This window comes from Apium graveolens, chromosome 3 (assembly GCF_009905375.1).
Source record: "Apium graveolens cultivar Ventura chromosome 3, ASM990537v1, whole genome shotgun sequence".
In the NCBI taxonomy this organism is placed as follows: Eukaryota; Viridiplantae; Streptophyta; class Magnoliopsida; order Apiales; family Apiaceae; genus Apium; species Apium graveolens.
Window position 1 is genome coordinate 42,884,080 of NC_133649.1, and position 17,940 is coordinate 42,902,019.

A 17,940-nucleotide genomic window follows, 5' to 3' on the forward strand; every position below is an offset into this window, starting at 1 on the left:
TCAACTGAAGAATCTGCTATATTCTAATACTCTTGTAGCATTACTGCATTCTGATACTTTTAAAGAAGAACAAGGCACCCAAGTAACCCAGTATAGCCAAAATTTTCTACATTTCTTTCTATATTTTCGTGTAAAATTGACAGTTACAACATCCCTGGTGACAAATGGATGATCATACATCTGTAAAGGATAACATAAACTTACATATGTAACCTCAGTAAAAGCCCAAAATCTTCCACCAGAGAGAACCAACTAATCCCCATATTGTAATGTTGATAATAGCCATCAAAATGCCTAATTTCAGTATATCTAGAAGTTTTACATAGCCCGCTGCCAAAAAAAAAGAGAAGGAAAACAATTGTAGTATTAACTCAAGTGCACAAGATTGTGACTAAATAAATGATACCCCTGAGAACGTGATAAAAGTTAACATAGATATAGAAGTAAAATCAAATATTTTTTAAAAATTATATAGAAAATTAAGATGATACTAATCATTAAATTTATGATTTCTGACAGTTGCGATTGTATGGAAGGGAAAGAACAGTGTGGTGGCAGTTTGCATTTTAATAGTCTTCTCGGAAACTCCAGACCTCCTTTTTCTTTTAAAATTTCATGATTTTTTAGACATCTACATTTAAATTAATTGAAAATTAAATTTTCATAGATAAATGAATGCCAAAAGAAAGAAGGAGGCTTACTTGATAATTAGTCCTGATTTGTCTATTACCCTTGACGAACTCTAAGATCAGATGATTGTGTTTCTAATTCAAAAAATCTGAGCCTTCTCTAGATACAAGCCAATGATCAAAACAATTCATGGATACTAGAACTCCTATTACTTCTGCACAATGTTTGTGGTACTTCTAGTTTTAAAAGACTGACTATTACGCCAAGCTTGCCAATTAAATTCTAAAAAGCATACATTCTTGGTTCTAACTGACTGGATGGGATCATTTGACTTCAGACATATTATGACATATAGAGAGAGTTCTATCGTGAATGTCTAAATTATTCCATATACGGTGTTTTGCTGATATAGAGCTTCGAATGTGTACCCATTTTTTAAAATTAAAAGGTAATTGATATGAGTGTTTGTGTTCGGTGACCATGCACAAATACTAAAACTTAAATGAGAAAAGAATAGAGCAACAACGGCCTCCATCTTTCAAGTCTCACTTAATACCTTTTGTTAATCATGTTCCCTCGACTCTTCCTCTTACAGTAAATTATGACTTCCTTTTGCAGGCACAACTTATTTTTCTTAAAAAATTGGACAGTGTAGAGTATGATAATCAAAGAAGCAGTTTTGATCATGATCAATATTATCCAGCTATAAAAAAGGTGTAAAAACAACTTAATTACATTTGCATCTTTAGTTTGTCTTTCTCCATGATTATTCTTATAAATCTTAATGTATTCTAGTTTTGTTCTCTATTTCTAGTTATGCTAATATTTCAATCACCCCAAACTTTTATTCAAATACCTAAAGTAAACAATTCTACGAGGCGCGGTACTCAGACATGAGTGACTGAGACATGAATATACATACTATTCTAAAGGCAGATAAAACATATAGAATATTTTTTCAGAATACTGTCTAGAAGTTAAAAATATTGATCTTAAACCCTAAAAAATCTTTCATTTGTAATAAAAATAAATTTCAGTCCTATCTAACGGGAATTATCAAAAGAAATTAGGGCATTACAAACTTAGAAACTATAAAGTAATAGTTCTGGGAAGATTGGATCCGAAAAGATCAGACGAAGTTTTTAAAAGAGGAGAAAGAGATAGATAATTTAAAACATGGCTTAAACAAAAACAAATCTGATTCCATTTATATGAATAGTGGATAGGAACATTAGAGTACCTCCATAGTATACAGCAGCCTGACCACTGCTATAATGTGTTAGCGCACCAAAAAGATTTGTATTGAATGCCAAAGCAAGGGCTGCCAGCAGACCAGGAACTTTAGATGCCAAGTGCATCGCAAGAAAAGCAGAGTAAAGTGCTCCTACGTGTGCAGTCTGACTGGCAAACAGATAGTGGATAAAAAAATATGTTGGCTGAAGGATGAAAAATGCAGCAGGCCAACTCAATGACATAGATCGAAGAGAGCTGCCAACAGAATCAGCAATCCACGGTATAATACCATGCTTGGTCAGTTGGTTTGCCATACCCACTAAAACTCCGAACCAGATCAAGGTATCCCATGCCGACTTTTCACTCAAACAATCATCCCAGTCAAGTACTCGCAATAGCAGAAGAATTGACAGCCCCAACATCGCAGAAACAACATTCGCCACACCCAGTGCATCTCTGCATAACACAAGGAGCAAGAAATATTATGTCAAAGATCTACAAATTAAAAATGGAGAAAGAGTTTCTGCAAGTCAACTTTTCCCTATTGTTTATGCATTTTGTTATACTCTTGTCAGAAGATAAGATTTGTTATGGAAAAATGATGGTAACTTATAGTGTCTAATTTTGTAATGTGCATCTAAAATTTTACAAAAACAAATTATTCACGTCCACTTCTGTGTGATGTAATATGCAGATAATGTTGAGTAGGATGAGACAAACAGAGAATCGAGTCACTTTCTACAAGGCATCTTCTTATATCCTGGAAGCAAAATTAAATATTTCCATTGCAATTTATTTTAGGACCATAGGCAGATTAGCCAAAGTCACCCAGGTCGTGATCCAGAATTGTAAGCACAAGTTATTAACCAAAAGCTTATGAAATGATATTTACTGATCAATAAACTATTTGGAAGCATTTTGTGAAGAGGAGTCTTAATTAGAGTTTTGTTCACCGACCTCCCAAAAGCAACAAACAATTCTTGGTAATTCACAGAAACAAAAAGAACTAACCGCACTCCTACTATAAAGCTCAAACAGAGAAAGTAGAGAACCATGAACTATGTTAGTGCTGTGATGAACTACAACTAGCTTCACGAAAGACATGTGAATAAGTAAGAGATCGACTTTGAGCTTACCCGGCTATCCACAACGCTACCAAGAGAAGCATGGTTCCGAGCATTATCCACTCTTTTTTAGTGACAGGACCCATCTGTTCCAGCTTATTAGTGGCCATGACAGGAGCATCTGGTGTGTGCTTGGTTTCTGGAGGAAAAATCTTATAAACCATAAATGGAGCAACTAGCAGGGATGCTATTGCAGGTAAACTGGCAGCTTTGAACCAAGTAATCCATTTAACCGGAACATTAACTCCAAGACTCTCAGCAAATTTAATACACAACAAATTTTGGGCTGCAGCAGTCAGGAAAAGAGCACTTGAGCTACTTGATGACTGTCACACATTGACAAGGAAAACATACAATATGGTGAATATATAGTCACCTCAATATCTATGTAATGATTTGTAACATTTTTATCCTCCTTTTAAAAAAAACTCTTAACAAATTTTAGCATGTTCGTTGACCTTTTGAAAACCTCTGCCGGAGTTACATAAAGAATCACTCTCCTCCTAAAATTGACCCCTGGAAGAATGGTCTGCTTAAAATTTACCTAACTCCATATTCTTGTCATTCTTGACTGTAATCTATAGAGTTTTCTGCTTAACAACTGCAAATGTAAAATTTGCATTTGTGCTAGACAGAGAACTTTAAAACTATAATGTACGTCAATCAAGTATCAACCTTAAAACACACCATACCTCCTCCATCCCCATTCTATGTGTGTCAACATATATAATATTATTATTAGATATTTCCGCTATTATAATAATTTCCGGTCAGAATAATTTTCTTTGTTATTGGATTCTAATATATGTCGGCTATATGAGTATCCCTAAATCAAGAACAAGTTTATTATATTAAATCCTTCTTTTATCTCTTGCCCCTCCAGTTTATCAATGTGAACTGCTAATTTGACTTTAAGGCTGTGCACAAGAGATACTTATGCATATTATATTCATTCAATTTTATTTTTATACAAAAACACCAGAAAGTAGAAGCTTTTATCCATTTTTGCCTCTTACCCTACCTCAGATCAGAAATTAATTGAAGGTTGTACCCCAAAATATTAGTGGACAAGAAAAGGCCAAGTTTGTCAAGAATCAACACTAACAAAAAAAAAACAAAGAATAACTGCTAAATCTAACTATGTAATCACATGATAATCCTGCTGTATCAATTCTAAAAAGTAATTAATCTTTCTATTGATACTCTTTTTGGTATTGTTAGAATAAAGATTGTACCTGAAACTGTGAGTGGATAAGAAAGGCCCCAAGCTTCTTAGACGAATGATCTTTAGGCAAACTATCAGCAGACCTGGAAAGCGAGTTAATAATCGGCACAAATATCCCACCAGCTCTCGCTGTCGTACTCGGCATCGCAGGAGCAATAATCGCTTCACTCAACGCCAATCCATACGCTAAACCCAACGTACTCTTCCCTAACCACTTTACAAAATACATTGCAATCCTGTCTCCAAGCCCTGTTTTCACAAACCCTCTCGAGAAAAAAAAGGATGCCACTATTAACCATATCACCTCGTTCGTGAAGGCGATAAACGCCTCCGCGAACGAGAGTGTATCAGTTATTATGACAAGTGTCAAGCATGCGAACGCCCATGCACCAACGGGCAACGGACTAAAAATGAGGCCCGAGATTGTTGTTAAAAAAATTGCTAGTAGTTGCCATGCTTGTGTTGTGACACGCGAAGGCTTAGGGATTGCGAAACGGACTAGGAGGCCTATGGATACCGAAACTATTAGCGGCAGCAGTTTTTTTAATAATTTATGGCGATGAAGTAAGCGTGTTGTTGGGGTGAGGAAGGTGTTGTGGCGGCGCGTGGGAGAGTGTGGAGGTGAGGGGGAGATTGTGATGATGGAGGTGTCGGCGGCGACGGTGAGTGGAGAGGTGGAGACGGTGGTGGGGGAGGAAGTATGCATTAGTTAATTTAATTTGTAACTGTATTAGTGAAACAGTTGGCGTTCGCATGTAGCATAAGATAGGCCTGAGATGATGTGTAATAATATTCCTTTGTCGATCCTTTGTCAGCCTCTTTTTGTTTTTTCTCAGTTCACAGGATGTCCGGCTGATTTATATTGTGCAATATTCTTAAAAATTTTGATTTATTTTTTACAAGAAATCTGATGAATTTAGCACCTGTTTGGTTTTTTTAAAAATATATAATTTATGATTTAAAATTGAAAAATATTATGAAATCATAAAATATAAGTTATTTAACTGTTTGGATAATTTAATTTCTAATTTGTGAATTATTATTTATAAATGATTTAAATGTTTAGATAATTTTACTTATAAATTGGTGATCTTTAGATAAATGATAATTTTAAGATATTTTTTTTAAAAAAATTCAAAATTCTAATATCATAATTTAGTATATAAATATAAAATTCAAAAACAAAATTTTTAACAGGATTAAGGAACATATACACAGTGCCATTTTACAAATAGTTAATAGTGGTTGAACCTGCAAATTATAATTTTTGATTTTGGAATTGGGAAGCAAAAATATAACGTGAATGTATGGCTGGACCAACATTCCCATTTTCAACATATACGGCAAAAAATAGCCATCTGCTGAAACTTTGCCAAATAATTTGTACAAATTAAATATGGGCTTTAGGTGATGTAGGACCCACGGAACCCTTGTCAAACAAGTACTTAATTTTTAAAATTCTGTTAATTATTATTGGTTTTTTTCCTAGGATATATAGTAACTTATTAAGATTAAGATATCACATTCATTTAAATATGAATAATTAAAAAAATTATGACAGAAGAGATCTATAATTGTTAATAAATAAGTATAATCATATTTAAATATATCTGATTTCATTGCAGTTGTTTTCTAATTCTAACTGATAATATCCCATTTATGATTTTTATAATAACAACAATATGTAGTGTAAATTGAGTTGGCAAAGAATGATGCAATGATATGATTGAACCCCGGAGTAAAGTTCTTATAACTCGGTGATAAATCAGAAACAAATACAAAATCCTAATTTAAAAGAGATGTGAAACGAGCGTTATACCGATACGTGGAGTGTGTGGGGGTTGAGAAAGGGAAGAGTGCATAGAGTCAGTCAGAGACCACTTAATTGATAGTATTGGATATGGGGGAATCTCAACCAAACTAGGTGCGCCTCTCTATAGGCTACTCCTACTGTCCCCGGATTAGTAGCTCTGTAAGTTTGACTTTAGTTGTCGAGGTCATGAATGGATTCAGAAATTTTAATTTTACGGAATATCAGATTATTTTAAGAATATTTTTTTTCTGAAATTTAAAAATAAAATTTTATAAAAAATACGTATTCCCGAGTGTCATCTTACTACATCCTTCAGGGCTGAAGTGTCTTTTTCTCGGACAAATAAATCAAACAGGATTTTTATGGTTTGATTGTGTACATAGATGGAGCTTAATCTCCGTTTTGGGTAGTGCACCCCATAATAATGGAGCTGATAAAGGGCTCCAATGCAGGCTCCGTCCCATAAATGGGCACGTTTAAGCATATAATGTATTTTTATGATATTGTTATTTATTTTTGGACAAAAATGATAAAGAATTGGTATTCTGGGGGCTTTTTTACTCTTTTTTTTTGTTTTGTTTTTTCTTCTCTTCCCCCAGGCTGTGAACCGATTTTGTGAGGCTAACAATTAATGTGAAGGGTATATTATTGAACTCTCATATTAAATTAAAAAAATTATTTTCATAATTTTTTTAATTGGATAGTGATATAAATCTATTTTTAGTATGTATTTTTTTAATAAAAAAGTTATATATATATATGACTTTCAATAATTCAAAAAGAGTGTCATGCGGGTCGAGTGTGCACTTTTTTGATGAAAACACATTTTCAGGATTTTTAAATGTAGTTTAAAAAAAAATTGTAATTTTTTTCATGTAGTAGTTCTTTTGTAGTACTTTTGCAGTACTTTGCTTACTATTTATTTTAAAAAATAAATAAAATAAAGATTTATGAGTTTTAACTACCCCAAAGTGATAGTACCCCAAAGTGATAGTAGAATGGGGGTTTTTGATTGTGGGGTTATGGATTGAATTTGATGCTTGGGTTAGCTTTATAAGCTTGTTTACAGTTGATTTGTGTTGTTCAATTTATCAAATGATTGTTGCAATTAGTTGTTTTTGTTGTAGGGTTTATACTATTTTTATTTTAGTTCGTTTTTGATTTTATACGAATATGAGGTTGTTTTGGTTATAGGGATTAGATTATAGAAGTTGTGAGCTTTATTTTGATATATTATTTGCAATTTTTCATGTACGAAATTGTTAGTTTGATTTTTGGCCTGAAATTATTATGTTTTGGTCGGAGAAATCGTTGTACAGATTGTTAGGTTATGATGTTGTTGGGAATATGTTGTGAACTTGATGATTACATTAACAAAACACCTTAGTAGATTCAACTTAGTGAAAAATGTAGCACTCGACAGATAATCAGATATAGTCCCGACAGATAACTCAATATAGTCCCGACGGATGATGATTTGACATCCATCGAGTGAGTAACTTATGTAACCATAAGTCATGTAGCACCTTTTTGTAAACACTTTTGTATAGATTCTGTAGTAGCATATAAGTCATGTTGACTTTAATTAGATATGCAGAATAGGTTGATTAATTATAAATATAAGATGTCTTGTAATTCTGCATAAGTGAAATGAAGTCAAGTGTCAAATAACTACCCGACGGATGATCAACAAAGCTCCCGAAGGATGATCAACAAGGCAACCCGACGGATGATAATTATGTACCCAACGGATGATCAATTCAAACATCTGTTAACAGTGACAACACAGTCACATGCGTCTAGTGTTTGCAAAAGGAATGTGGCAGCCTATTCAGCTGGATTTTTGAGAACAAAGAAGCATTACCATTTCCATGCTATTATGAAGATATTCAAAGATGCTGGAATAGAGTAGTGAAGCAGCATGGTATTAGACTTGATAGGTTTTGTTTTATTATCTTGTCTTATTACTATGTAATCTTGGTAATATATAAACCAAGAGTAGCAAATAGAACAACAACAAGACAAGGCAAATACATTCTCGGAGAAACAATTGTAAGCTGTATCATGTAGCATTTCTCTGTAAGTTTAGTTGTTCGTATTTGTAAGCAGCTGTGAGCTATTCAAGCTTCACAGAGTTCTCTTGATATATATATATATATATATATATATATATATATATATATATATATATATATATATATATATATCTGGTGGATACATTCAAATCCACCAGAAAGTTTTTAAAGACTTGTTTTTAATTACTTGTGTTTTTAGTTACTTGTGTTTTGATTCATCTAACTCTTCATTCCGCATTTTGCAAATCAAACACTTATATATTATTAAGTTAGAACCATTTTTCTTTAATCTGAAAAAGTAGCCAGAATTACATTCAACCCCCCCCCCTTCTGTAATTCTTGTTATATTGTTAGGGACTAACAATTGGTATCAGAGCAAGCTCTTGAAGCACAAAGAGTTTAAAGATCACAACAAACAGCAAGATGAACAAGAAGGATGTTGGAGTCAAGATTCCTTTTCTGGACAAAGATAATTACCATCACTGGAAGGTAAAGATGCATCTTCATTTACTTTCTCAAAATGAGGTATATGTGGATTTCATAGAGAGAGGTCCTCATGTACCAATGAGAGCTGCAACTGGAAATGAGCCATCTGTTCCCAAGCCAAGGCATGAATGGTCAGATCCTGATATTGAACAAGTCAGGAAAGACAAGAAGATCATGAATATTTTATTCAATGGAGTTGATGGTGACATGTTTGACAACATCATCAATTGCAAGACAGCCAAGGAGGTTTGGGACACCATTCAAATAATTTGTGATGGCATTGAACAAGTTAGAGAAAACAAGATGCAGTTACTAATTCAGCAATATGAGCATTTCCACTGTGAAGAAGGTGAAACTCTCACTGATATTTTTAGTAGATTTCAAAAGCTACTAAATATTCTGAAGCTGCATGGAAGAGTCTATCAAACCAAAAACTCTAACCTCAAATTCCTGAGATCCCTTCCAAAAGAATGGAAACCAATGACAGTCACCTTGAGAAATTCATAAGAATACAAGAAATTTACACTAGAGAGACTGTATGGCATTCTAAAGACTTATGAGCTTGAAATAGAGCAAGATGAAAGAATGGATAAAGGGAGAAAGAAAGGAGGGTCCATTGCACTGGTTGCTGAGTTAGAGAAAGAAAAGGAGATGAAGATAGAAGCAGTTGAGTCTACTTCAAAGGTCTGTGAAAACAAGGGCAAGGGGCTGGTAGCAGAAAATGAAGATTCTTTGAGCCAAGATGATATGGATGATATTGATGAACATCTTGCATTTCTTTCCAGAAGATTTGTCAAGCTCAAGTTTAAGAAGAACTTTGGAGCAGCTAAGCCAAATAGAAACATGGTGGATAAATCAAAATTCAAATGTTTCAAATGTAGCTTGGCAGGGCACTTTGCCAGTGAGTGTAGAAAGTCAAATTCCAGCAAGAAAAATTTTGAGCCTGTGAATTATAAACAAAAGTATTTTGAGTTGCTCAAACAAAAGGAAAGGGCTTTTATTACACAATTATATCAATCTAGCCCTAATGGGGTAGCAGATGGTCTGGATGAGGATGAAGATGTCAGCTATGTCAATCTAGCCCTAATGGCCAAGTCTGATGAAACAGAGACAAGTTCTTCAAGTAATCAGGTAATCACCACTAACCTTACACATTTATCTAAAGCTGAGTGTAATGATGCTATAAATGATATGTCTACATAATTATATCACTTGTGTGTTACACTTAAGTCCCTCACTAAGGAAAATGCTAAAATCAAAGAAAATAATTTGTTTTAAGTGAGAGGAATAATGTGCTAGAGTCTCAGTTTATTGAATTTAAAAAATTGAGAATAGAATGTAAGATTGTTAAGGATGAATTAACTGAGTCCTTGAAGAAAGAAGAAATTTTGAAGAAGCAGCTTGATCGTGAACAAGAGGTGATTAAGGCATGGAAATCATCTAGAGATGTCCATGCTCAAATCACCAAAGTTCAAGGTATTGAGTCCTTCTGTGATGCAGCCTAGAAAAAGAGTAAAGAGAAGCTAGAATCCAATTTGGTTGAAAGATTGCTAACAGATGTAGACTCGACGGATGATGAGGGTCATCCGTCGGATAATCAAAAAAGTTATTCGTCGAGTGACATAAATCCTCATCCGTCGGCTGTGAGCAAACCTGTGAGTAAAGCCAAACTTGCCAAGTTAAATGAAAAATATGGATCAGTTTTTAAAAACTTTATTTCAGGAGAATCTAGTCAAGTGAAGAAGGAGAAGAAAGTGAATGTTGGTCATCTGTCTATCAAGCAATTGAATGACAGACTAGAAAAGATTGAGGTTAAAACAAAGGCTAAAAAGAAAAACAATAAAAATGGGAAAGTAGAGATTAACAAACATAACAACTACACACCTGATAAGTATGCTCCTAGAAAATTCTGTGTTAAGTGTGGTAGTGTTAATTATCTATCTGTTAATTGCAAACTTGCCATGCCTACTTGTGACGCCCTCAATCTCGGGGTTAGGAAATGAGGACTCACACACCTCTAATCTAATAACTAAATATGCATAAACCCCGATTAACTACTAACATGATCAACAGGATAAAGTATGAGACAAGATCACAACTACCAATCATAAAATATAACTTACAAACCCAAAATATCATTAAATAAACAATATCGATTCCGGCTGGGAACCGACAGATAACCCATTGTATCTTTAAACATTTCCATCTAGGCGCGAGCTCACTCTTATTTACCACTACCTGCTCTGGCAACCGGAAGCCCTCAACACGGTAGGGACCACCAGGTACGCTCTTACGAGCAGTGCGCCTAAGCCTGACCATCTTCTTGCTTAACTGTCACGGTTAGATTAAAATAAAACAAATGAGTATAAAACTCAGCAAGTAACTATATAGCAATTCTACAATATCAATTCACAATATGCTTTACCAAACTCAGGGCATTCTACTTTATTTGATCTAGGTGGCAGATTTCCATCTTTTGGGTTAAGGAAAGGTTTTGAAGGATAATGTGGGGCTTTCAAGGAACAAGGCTCAAAGCAGGACGAAAGCCGACATTCATCACAAATCATTAAAGGATCAGAATAGATCTTTCAAAAGAGGAAAGCAACAATATTTCAATATTTGGAATCAATCATATGATTAACAAATTCAAGTATCAGGGTTCTCGAGCTTTAAGCTTCACATTAACATAATCAACTCTTTTTCAAAGCAATATAAACCATTTCCATTTTCAAGAATCAATTTACTGAACAGAAAGTTTCAGTTCCCTTTGAAAGGCATATGTCATAGCCTATTTGTTTATTCGAGGATTTAACTCAACTCAAATAAGGATGTAACAAGTAAATAGTGGTTCTATCGTCAGAGAGATCTCTCATAGTAACATATGTCAAAGGATTAAGTAACATTGTTCGTCTACAGACTTGATGACTTAATTCACTGGAAGAAGCTCAAGAAATTGATCAAGCCTCAGTGATATAAATCAAGATTGTGGATTTAATCAAGTGACAGAGATCTCGTCAGGGTATCAATTAATTACAAGGATTTAGTCTGAAGAAAATCAAGAGTATCAAGGTCAAGGCATGAAGAAACGTCACGGAAGTTAGTCACTCATGAACCAGACAGTACATCGAGTGTCAACATTGAAGTGGTGGAATTGATTCATAATTGACAGTGATTTTCAGAAGAATGGTTGCTGCTCAAGAGTAGTATTAATTCTCTATTAATTAATTAAGTCGTATAATTTAATTAAGAAAATAAATTATATCTGCAAAGATTAATTTATTGATTAATTGAATTAATTGATTAATTAATTCTGAATTAATATTATGTATTTTCAGAATTGATTTTGAATTAATATTCTATATTAATTCAGCAAGACTTTCTTTTGTATTAGCAAGACAATCGGTATGACAATCAATAGTTATACCGAAAGTCATGTCAGTTCATTTGATTGTCTTGCCGAAAGTCTTTCTAGTTCAAATGAATTGTCTTGCCGAAAGTCTTTCTGGATCAAGTGGATGGTTTGTTTACAAAACCAACAGAAGCAGATAATCTAAAAAAGAAGAGCATTGAATATATCATTCAGCAGAACACAGAACAAAAGAAACCCGCAGAGAAATTATTGCAAATTCACAGATCATTTATTTCTAGTATTTATTGTTAAATCCAATCCACTAGAAATACTTTTCTTGTTCTTGTGTAATTATCTAGCGGATCGAAATTCCTAGAACTTAATCTCAAATCGCTTTTAGCAGTTGATCTTTTTATTGCAAAAATAGAAAAAGTTCATGTCGAATTTATTCTAGATTTGTGATAATTGATTTGAGATTAATCCCTTGTAAACGATACCGTTGTTGTAACACCTTTCAAGTTTAATAATAATTTTATTTAACTTGAATTTTGTTTCACTTTTTTATTCCGTATTTTATTCGATTAAACAGTATTGTTTGTATTCAACCCCCCTTCTACAAACATATTGAGACCTAACAATTGGTATCAGAGCCTTCTGATTAACGAACAAATCAAGATCCTAGACTTTTGTGTTTCTTTCACTCCTTAAAGAAAATTCATAATGACTACACAAAAAGTTGGAACCGTTAAAATTCCACTATTCGATAAAGAAAATTATGTTATGTGGAAGAAGAAGATGCTATTGTTTTTACAAGTTGCAAATTCCAAATATCTGGAAGTGTTAAAGAAGGGTCCTAAAATTCCGATGGTTATTGAACCAGAGGTAATAGAAAATGATGTGGTGATTACCAAAGCAAGAACTTATGTGAAAGATCCTGAGGATTTTTCTCCTGCTGAAAAAGAAGAAGCCTCCCTGGATGCTAGCCTTCAATTAATTTTAGTAGATTCCCTTGATCCCTTGATGAATAGACATGTGATGAACTGTAAAGATTCCAAACATATCTGGGAAACTATTGAGGTTATTAATGAAGGCACAGAGGAAGTTAGGGAGAACAAGTTAGAAATCCTAACCTTTGAGTATGAATACTTTAAATCCAATCCAGGAGAAGGAATCACTGAAGTGTTTGAGAGGTACAATGCATTGATCAACAACCTGAACATTAATGGTAAATACTATTCCATCAGGGAGGTCAACAAAAAGTTCCTTTTAACACTGCCAACTCATCTCGAACATAGAATCACTGCCATAAGAGAAGCAAGAGATCTGAGTGAGATTTCTTTGGAAAGGCTCTATGGTATGTTAAAGAATTATGAGTTGGAGCAGATTCAGCAGAAGGAAGTTTACGGGAAAGGAAGAGTGGTCAACACGTCTACTGCTCTAGTAGCTGATGAACAACAACAACAACAACCACAATATCAACAACAATCTCAACAGTCAGAAAGAATGGTACAGTCTTCCAAGGTTGAAGAAAATGTGATAGTAGCAGAATTTGATCCTCCTACTACAAATCAATCAGGAGATGATTTTTATTCCTTGGAAGAACTGTAGCAATTGGAGGATGAGTCAATGGCCCTGATTGTCAAGAGATTCTCAAATGTCAGATTCAAAAGGAATCCCAAGTTCAAGTACAAGTCCAACTACAACAGATTCCAGAAAGGTGGATCTTCATCCTCTAACACCAGCAGTGGTGGGTACAAAACAGGGATGGTTGATCGAAGCACCATTCGATGCTTCAACTGCAATGAGTTGGGACACTTTGCCACAGAATGCAGGAAGCCAAAACAAGTTAGGAAGAACTCTTACGATTCTAATCAGAAGAGTAAATCTGAAAGGGCTTACCTGGCAAAGGGAAGAAGCTGGGATGATACTGACAGTGAAGATGAAGAAGTTGGGAATCTTGCTCTCATGGCTAGTGATGCAAACACCTCATCGTCAAGAAAAGAGGTAAAATTTACTGATGCTGAATTAGTTTATCATCTAGGAGGTTCCTTAGATTGTGCTCGTCGTGATAATGAATTGTTAAATCAACAAATCAAAGACCTTGAGAAAGAGGTCAATGAATTAAGACTTGTGCACATTAATCAAGATAAATTAAAAGAACAAGTATCTTTTCTAGAGAATAGAGTTGACTGTTATAGACAACTCGAAACTATTCTCAAAGACAAGATCACCGGTCTTGAGGCTAAGGTTAAAGCTTACTTTAATTCTTGTTCGAAGTCCAAAGAGTTTTACAATAAGCAAGCTGTTAATCAAACATCTGGAATAGGTTATGATTACAATGTTGCTATTGGAAAATTAGGCATAAACTCCCCTCCTCATGTCTGTGCTAAAGGCAGGGACGTACCACATGTGCTTAAGGGTGTTGATGAACCCCTCTATAAAGAATCAATTGCTGAACCATTTGATGAGACCTCATTTATTATTCAAGAAGAAATCCGTGCTGAAGATCATGCTAATGAGAAAGCTGTCTCCAAGTCAAGTGTGTCAAAGGTTCCAGTCAAAGTTGTGAAAGCAACTAAGACTAACTCAGACACACATGAGTTGGATAACACAAATGCCATGTCTATCATGCATAAGTTGACTATTGTTAATCCCTCTCATAAAGCATGTGGTGTTCCTGATTGTATGTCTTGTGCTTTTAATTTGATGTATGCTTATTTTAATGGTAAGCATGTTTCTAATGATAAGACTACTCCTCGTCAGCATGTGAATAATAGGAAGCATGATAGGTCTAAGACTGCTAGTCCTCCTAAAGCTAGAAAGGAGACATTTGTGCCTAAGCCTAAACAGAAATTTGTCAAGGTTGTTCACAAGGTCAAATGTCCAGTCATTGAGAAAGTTGAGAACATTAAAATTAAGAATGTTGTTTTGCCTGATAAAGGCCAATTTTACAAGTATGCCGGACCCAGCCAAGCTTGGGTTCCGAAGAAGGTCTAATCCATTTGTATTGCAGGGCATTAAACAAGTACAACCGGTAGTGTGGATTCTTGACAGTGGATCGTCAAGACATATGACCGGAGATAGAGCCCTGCTATCAAATGTGGTTGAGAAAGCTGGCCCAGTGGTTACTTTTGGAGATAACAGCAAAGGTTTAACAGAGGGATATGGCTGTTTGCTAGCTGGAAATGTTATCATTGAAAATGTGTATGTTGTGCAAGGACTTGAACACAATCTGCTTAGCATTAGTCAGTTCTGTGACAACGGCTACAATGTTTTATTCGACAAGCTGAAGTGTCAGATTCTGCACAAGAAAAATGAAAAACCCTCCTTGATGGGAATTCGGAAAGGAAATCTGTTCGTAGCTGACATGAACTCTGGAAGTAATCCTGAAGTCAATTGTTTCTATGCAAAGGCATCGTTAGATGAGAGTTGGCTATGGCACAAAAGACTTTCTCATCTCAATTTCAAAACAATGAATTCTCTTGTCAAAAGAGAATTGGTCAGAGGTCTACCTCAGCTGGAATTCTCCCCAGAAGGACTATGTGAGGCTTGCCAGAAAGGAAAGTCAAAGAAAGCAAGTCACATAGGCACTGACACATCCTCCATAACTGGTGTTCTGCAATTATTGCACATGGATTTATTTGGACCAGTTAATGTCCTTTCGATGTCAAAGAAGTGTTACTATCTTGTGATAGTTGATGACTATTCCAAGTATACGTGGGTTTTATTCCTTCACTCTAAGGATGAAACACCACAAGTTGTGATTGATCATATCAAGTTGATCGAGTTAGATTCTAATGTCCCTGTTAGAGCAATAAGGTCAGATAATGGAATAGAATTCAAGAATTCACTTCTCAATGGATTCTGTACAGACAAAGGGATTACCAGACAATTTTCAGCTCCTAGAACCCCTCAGCAAAATGGAGTGGTGGAAAGGAAGAATCGTACATTGATTAAAGCTGCAAGAACGATGTTAAGTAAATCAGGTCTTCCAATGTACTTTTGGGCTGAAGCTGTCAATACTGCATGTTATACTCAGAATCGAACTCTAATTAACAAAGACTTCATGAAAACTCCTTATGAGATTTTGAATGAACAGAAACCTTCTATCAAATACTTTCATGTATTTGGTTCCAGATGCTTCGTGCTCAAGGATGGAGATGATCGTCGTGGTAAATTCGAGGCAAAGGCATATGAGGGTATTTTTGTTGGATATGGAAGAAGATCATACAGAGTGTATATCATTGATCAACACAAAGTAACTGAAAGTGTCAATATTACATTTGATGACACTAAACTCCCTAGTATCCAAACTGAAGATCCTTCTGAGAAACTGAAGTTTGATGATATGTCAGATTCAGAATCAGAACATGGTCAAGAACCTGAGATTGTTGCTGGTGAAGAACATGTTAATCATGATGATACTCAAGGTAATGGTGATGGAAACTTTGGCAACAATGGAGATACCACTGCTACTGACGGAGAATCTTCAAGTCAACACGACAACAACTCAGGGGGAGATGCTGAAGGATCAACTAGTAGGACACAACATCCCAATGAATTTCAAGGCGAATCATCAAGATCAAATCTTCCAAGACAGACTGTCTGGAATAAAGTTCATCCTTTTGAGTTGATTATTGGTGATCTAGATGTTGGAGTCAGAACTAGACGTGCTACTCAAAATGAGTGTCTTTTCTCAGGATTTCTTTCTGAGATGGAACCTAAGAAGATTGAGGAAGCACTGATTAATCCAGATTGGGTGATTGCTATACAAGATGAACTCAATCAGTTTGAACATCAACAAGTCTGGAAACTGGTACCTAGACCTACACACAAGAAAGCTGTTGGTACTCGGTGGGTATTCAGGAATAAACTAGATGAAGATGGTGTGGTTACAAGAAACAAAGCAAGACTGGTAGCTAAAGGGTATTCTCAAGCTGAAGGCATTGATTATGATGAAACCTATGCTCCAGTGGCTAGACTAGAGGCCATCAGGATATTTCTGGCATTTGCAGCATTCTCTAACTTTAAAGTTTATCAAATGGATGTCAAGAGTGCCTTTCTGAATGGAAAGCTGGATGAAGAGGTATATGTAGAGCAACCTCCTGGTTTTGAAGATCCAGATCATTTGGATTTTGTCTACTTTCTTTTCAAGGCTATCTATGGACTCAAACAGTCTCCGAGAAAATGGTATGACACTCTCTCTGAATTTCTTATTGAAAATAGCTTTATTAGAGGTGTCATAGACAAAACTCTCTTTTCAAAAAAGCATAAGAATGATACAATATTAATCCAAGTCTATGTGGATGATATAATATTTGGATCTACTAATGATAATCTCTGTAAGAGATTTGCTAAGTTAATGCACAGCAAATTTGAAATGAGCATGATGGGAGAGCTGAAGTTCTTTTTTGGATTACAAGTAAATCAAAGGTTAGATGGAACTTTTATTTGTCAATCCAAGTATCTCAAGGAACTCCTCAAAAAGTACAATCTAGAGGATTCTGCATCAGCAAGGACTCCATCAACTACAGCTGTCAAGCTTGGACCACGTGAAAACTCCATTAAGGTAGATGTCACAAGCTACAGAGGTATGATTTGTAACACCCCCAAATCCGGGGTCGGGGATCCGGGTTGTCACGAGTTCCATTTCCCTTAAAACATCCAATCTTAATAAATAATCAACTACTCTGTACTGTGACCCCACAATAAACACACACACCGCAAGTTATAGTCTCAGAGATGAATACCCAAAAATAATCACAAGTCATTTTATTCCAAAATCATCTGCCAATACACCTTAAAAGGTTTTCTGAATAAATTTACATTTTCTTTGCCATTATTACAATTCATAATATACATAATCTAGTACATCAAAAGTTGAAAGCCTAGCCTATTGGTAGTTCCTACCTCAGCTACAGCGACATCAACGCCTATAGGAAACTGCGGAACGTTTCCTAATCGCTTGCGAATCGGGAGCTTGGTCCTGTTCATCTTTTCTATCT

At 35.1% G+C, this 17,940-nt stretch overlaps 1 protein-coding gene across 1 annotated transcript; it reads right to left on the reverse strand.

The window, feature by feature from the left end:
* Positions 1-19: 19 nt before the first annotated feature.
* Positions 20-5,040, reverse strand: LOC141712203 (dicarboxylate transporter 2.1, chloroplastic-like). The gene is made up of 4 exons (XM_074515045.1): positions 4,223-5,040; positions 3,000-3,313; positions 1,871-2,319; positions 20-330 (listed from the first exon to the last, which is right to left on the reverse strand). Exons 1-4 carry the CDS (start codon positions 4,916-4,918, stop codon positions 215-217), a joined length of 1,575 nt encoding a protein of 524 aa, XP_074371146.1. The 5' UTR covers positions 4,919-5,040; the 3' UTR covers positions 20-214.
* Positions 5,041-17,940: the final 12,900 nt, after the last annotated feature.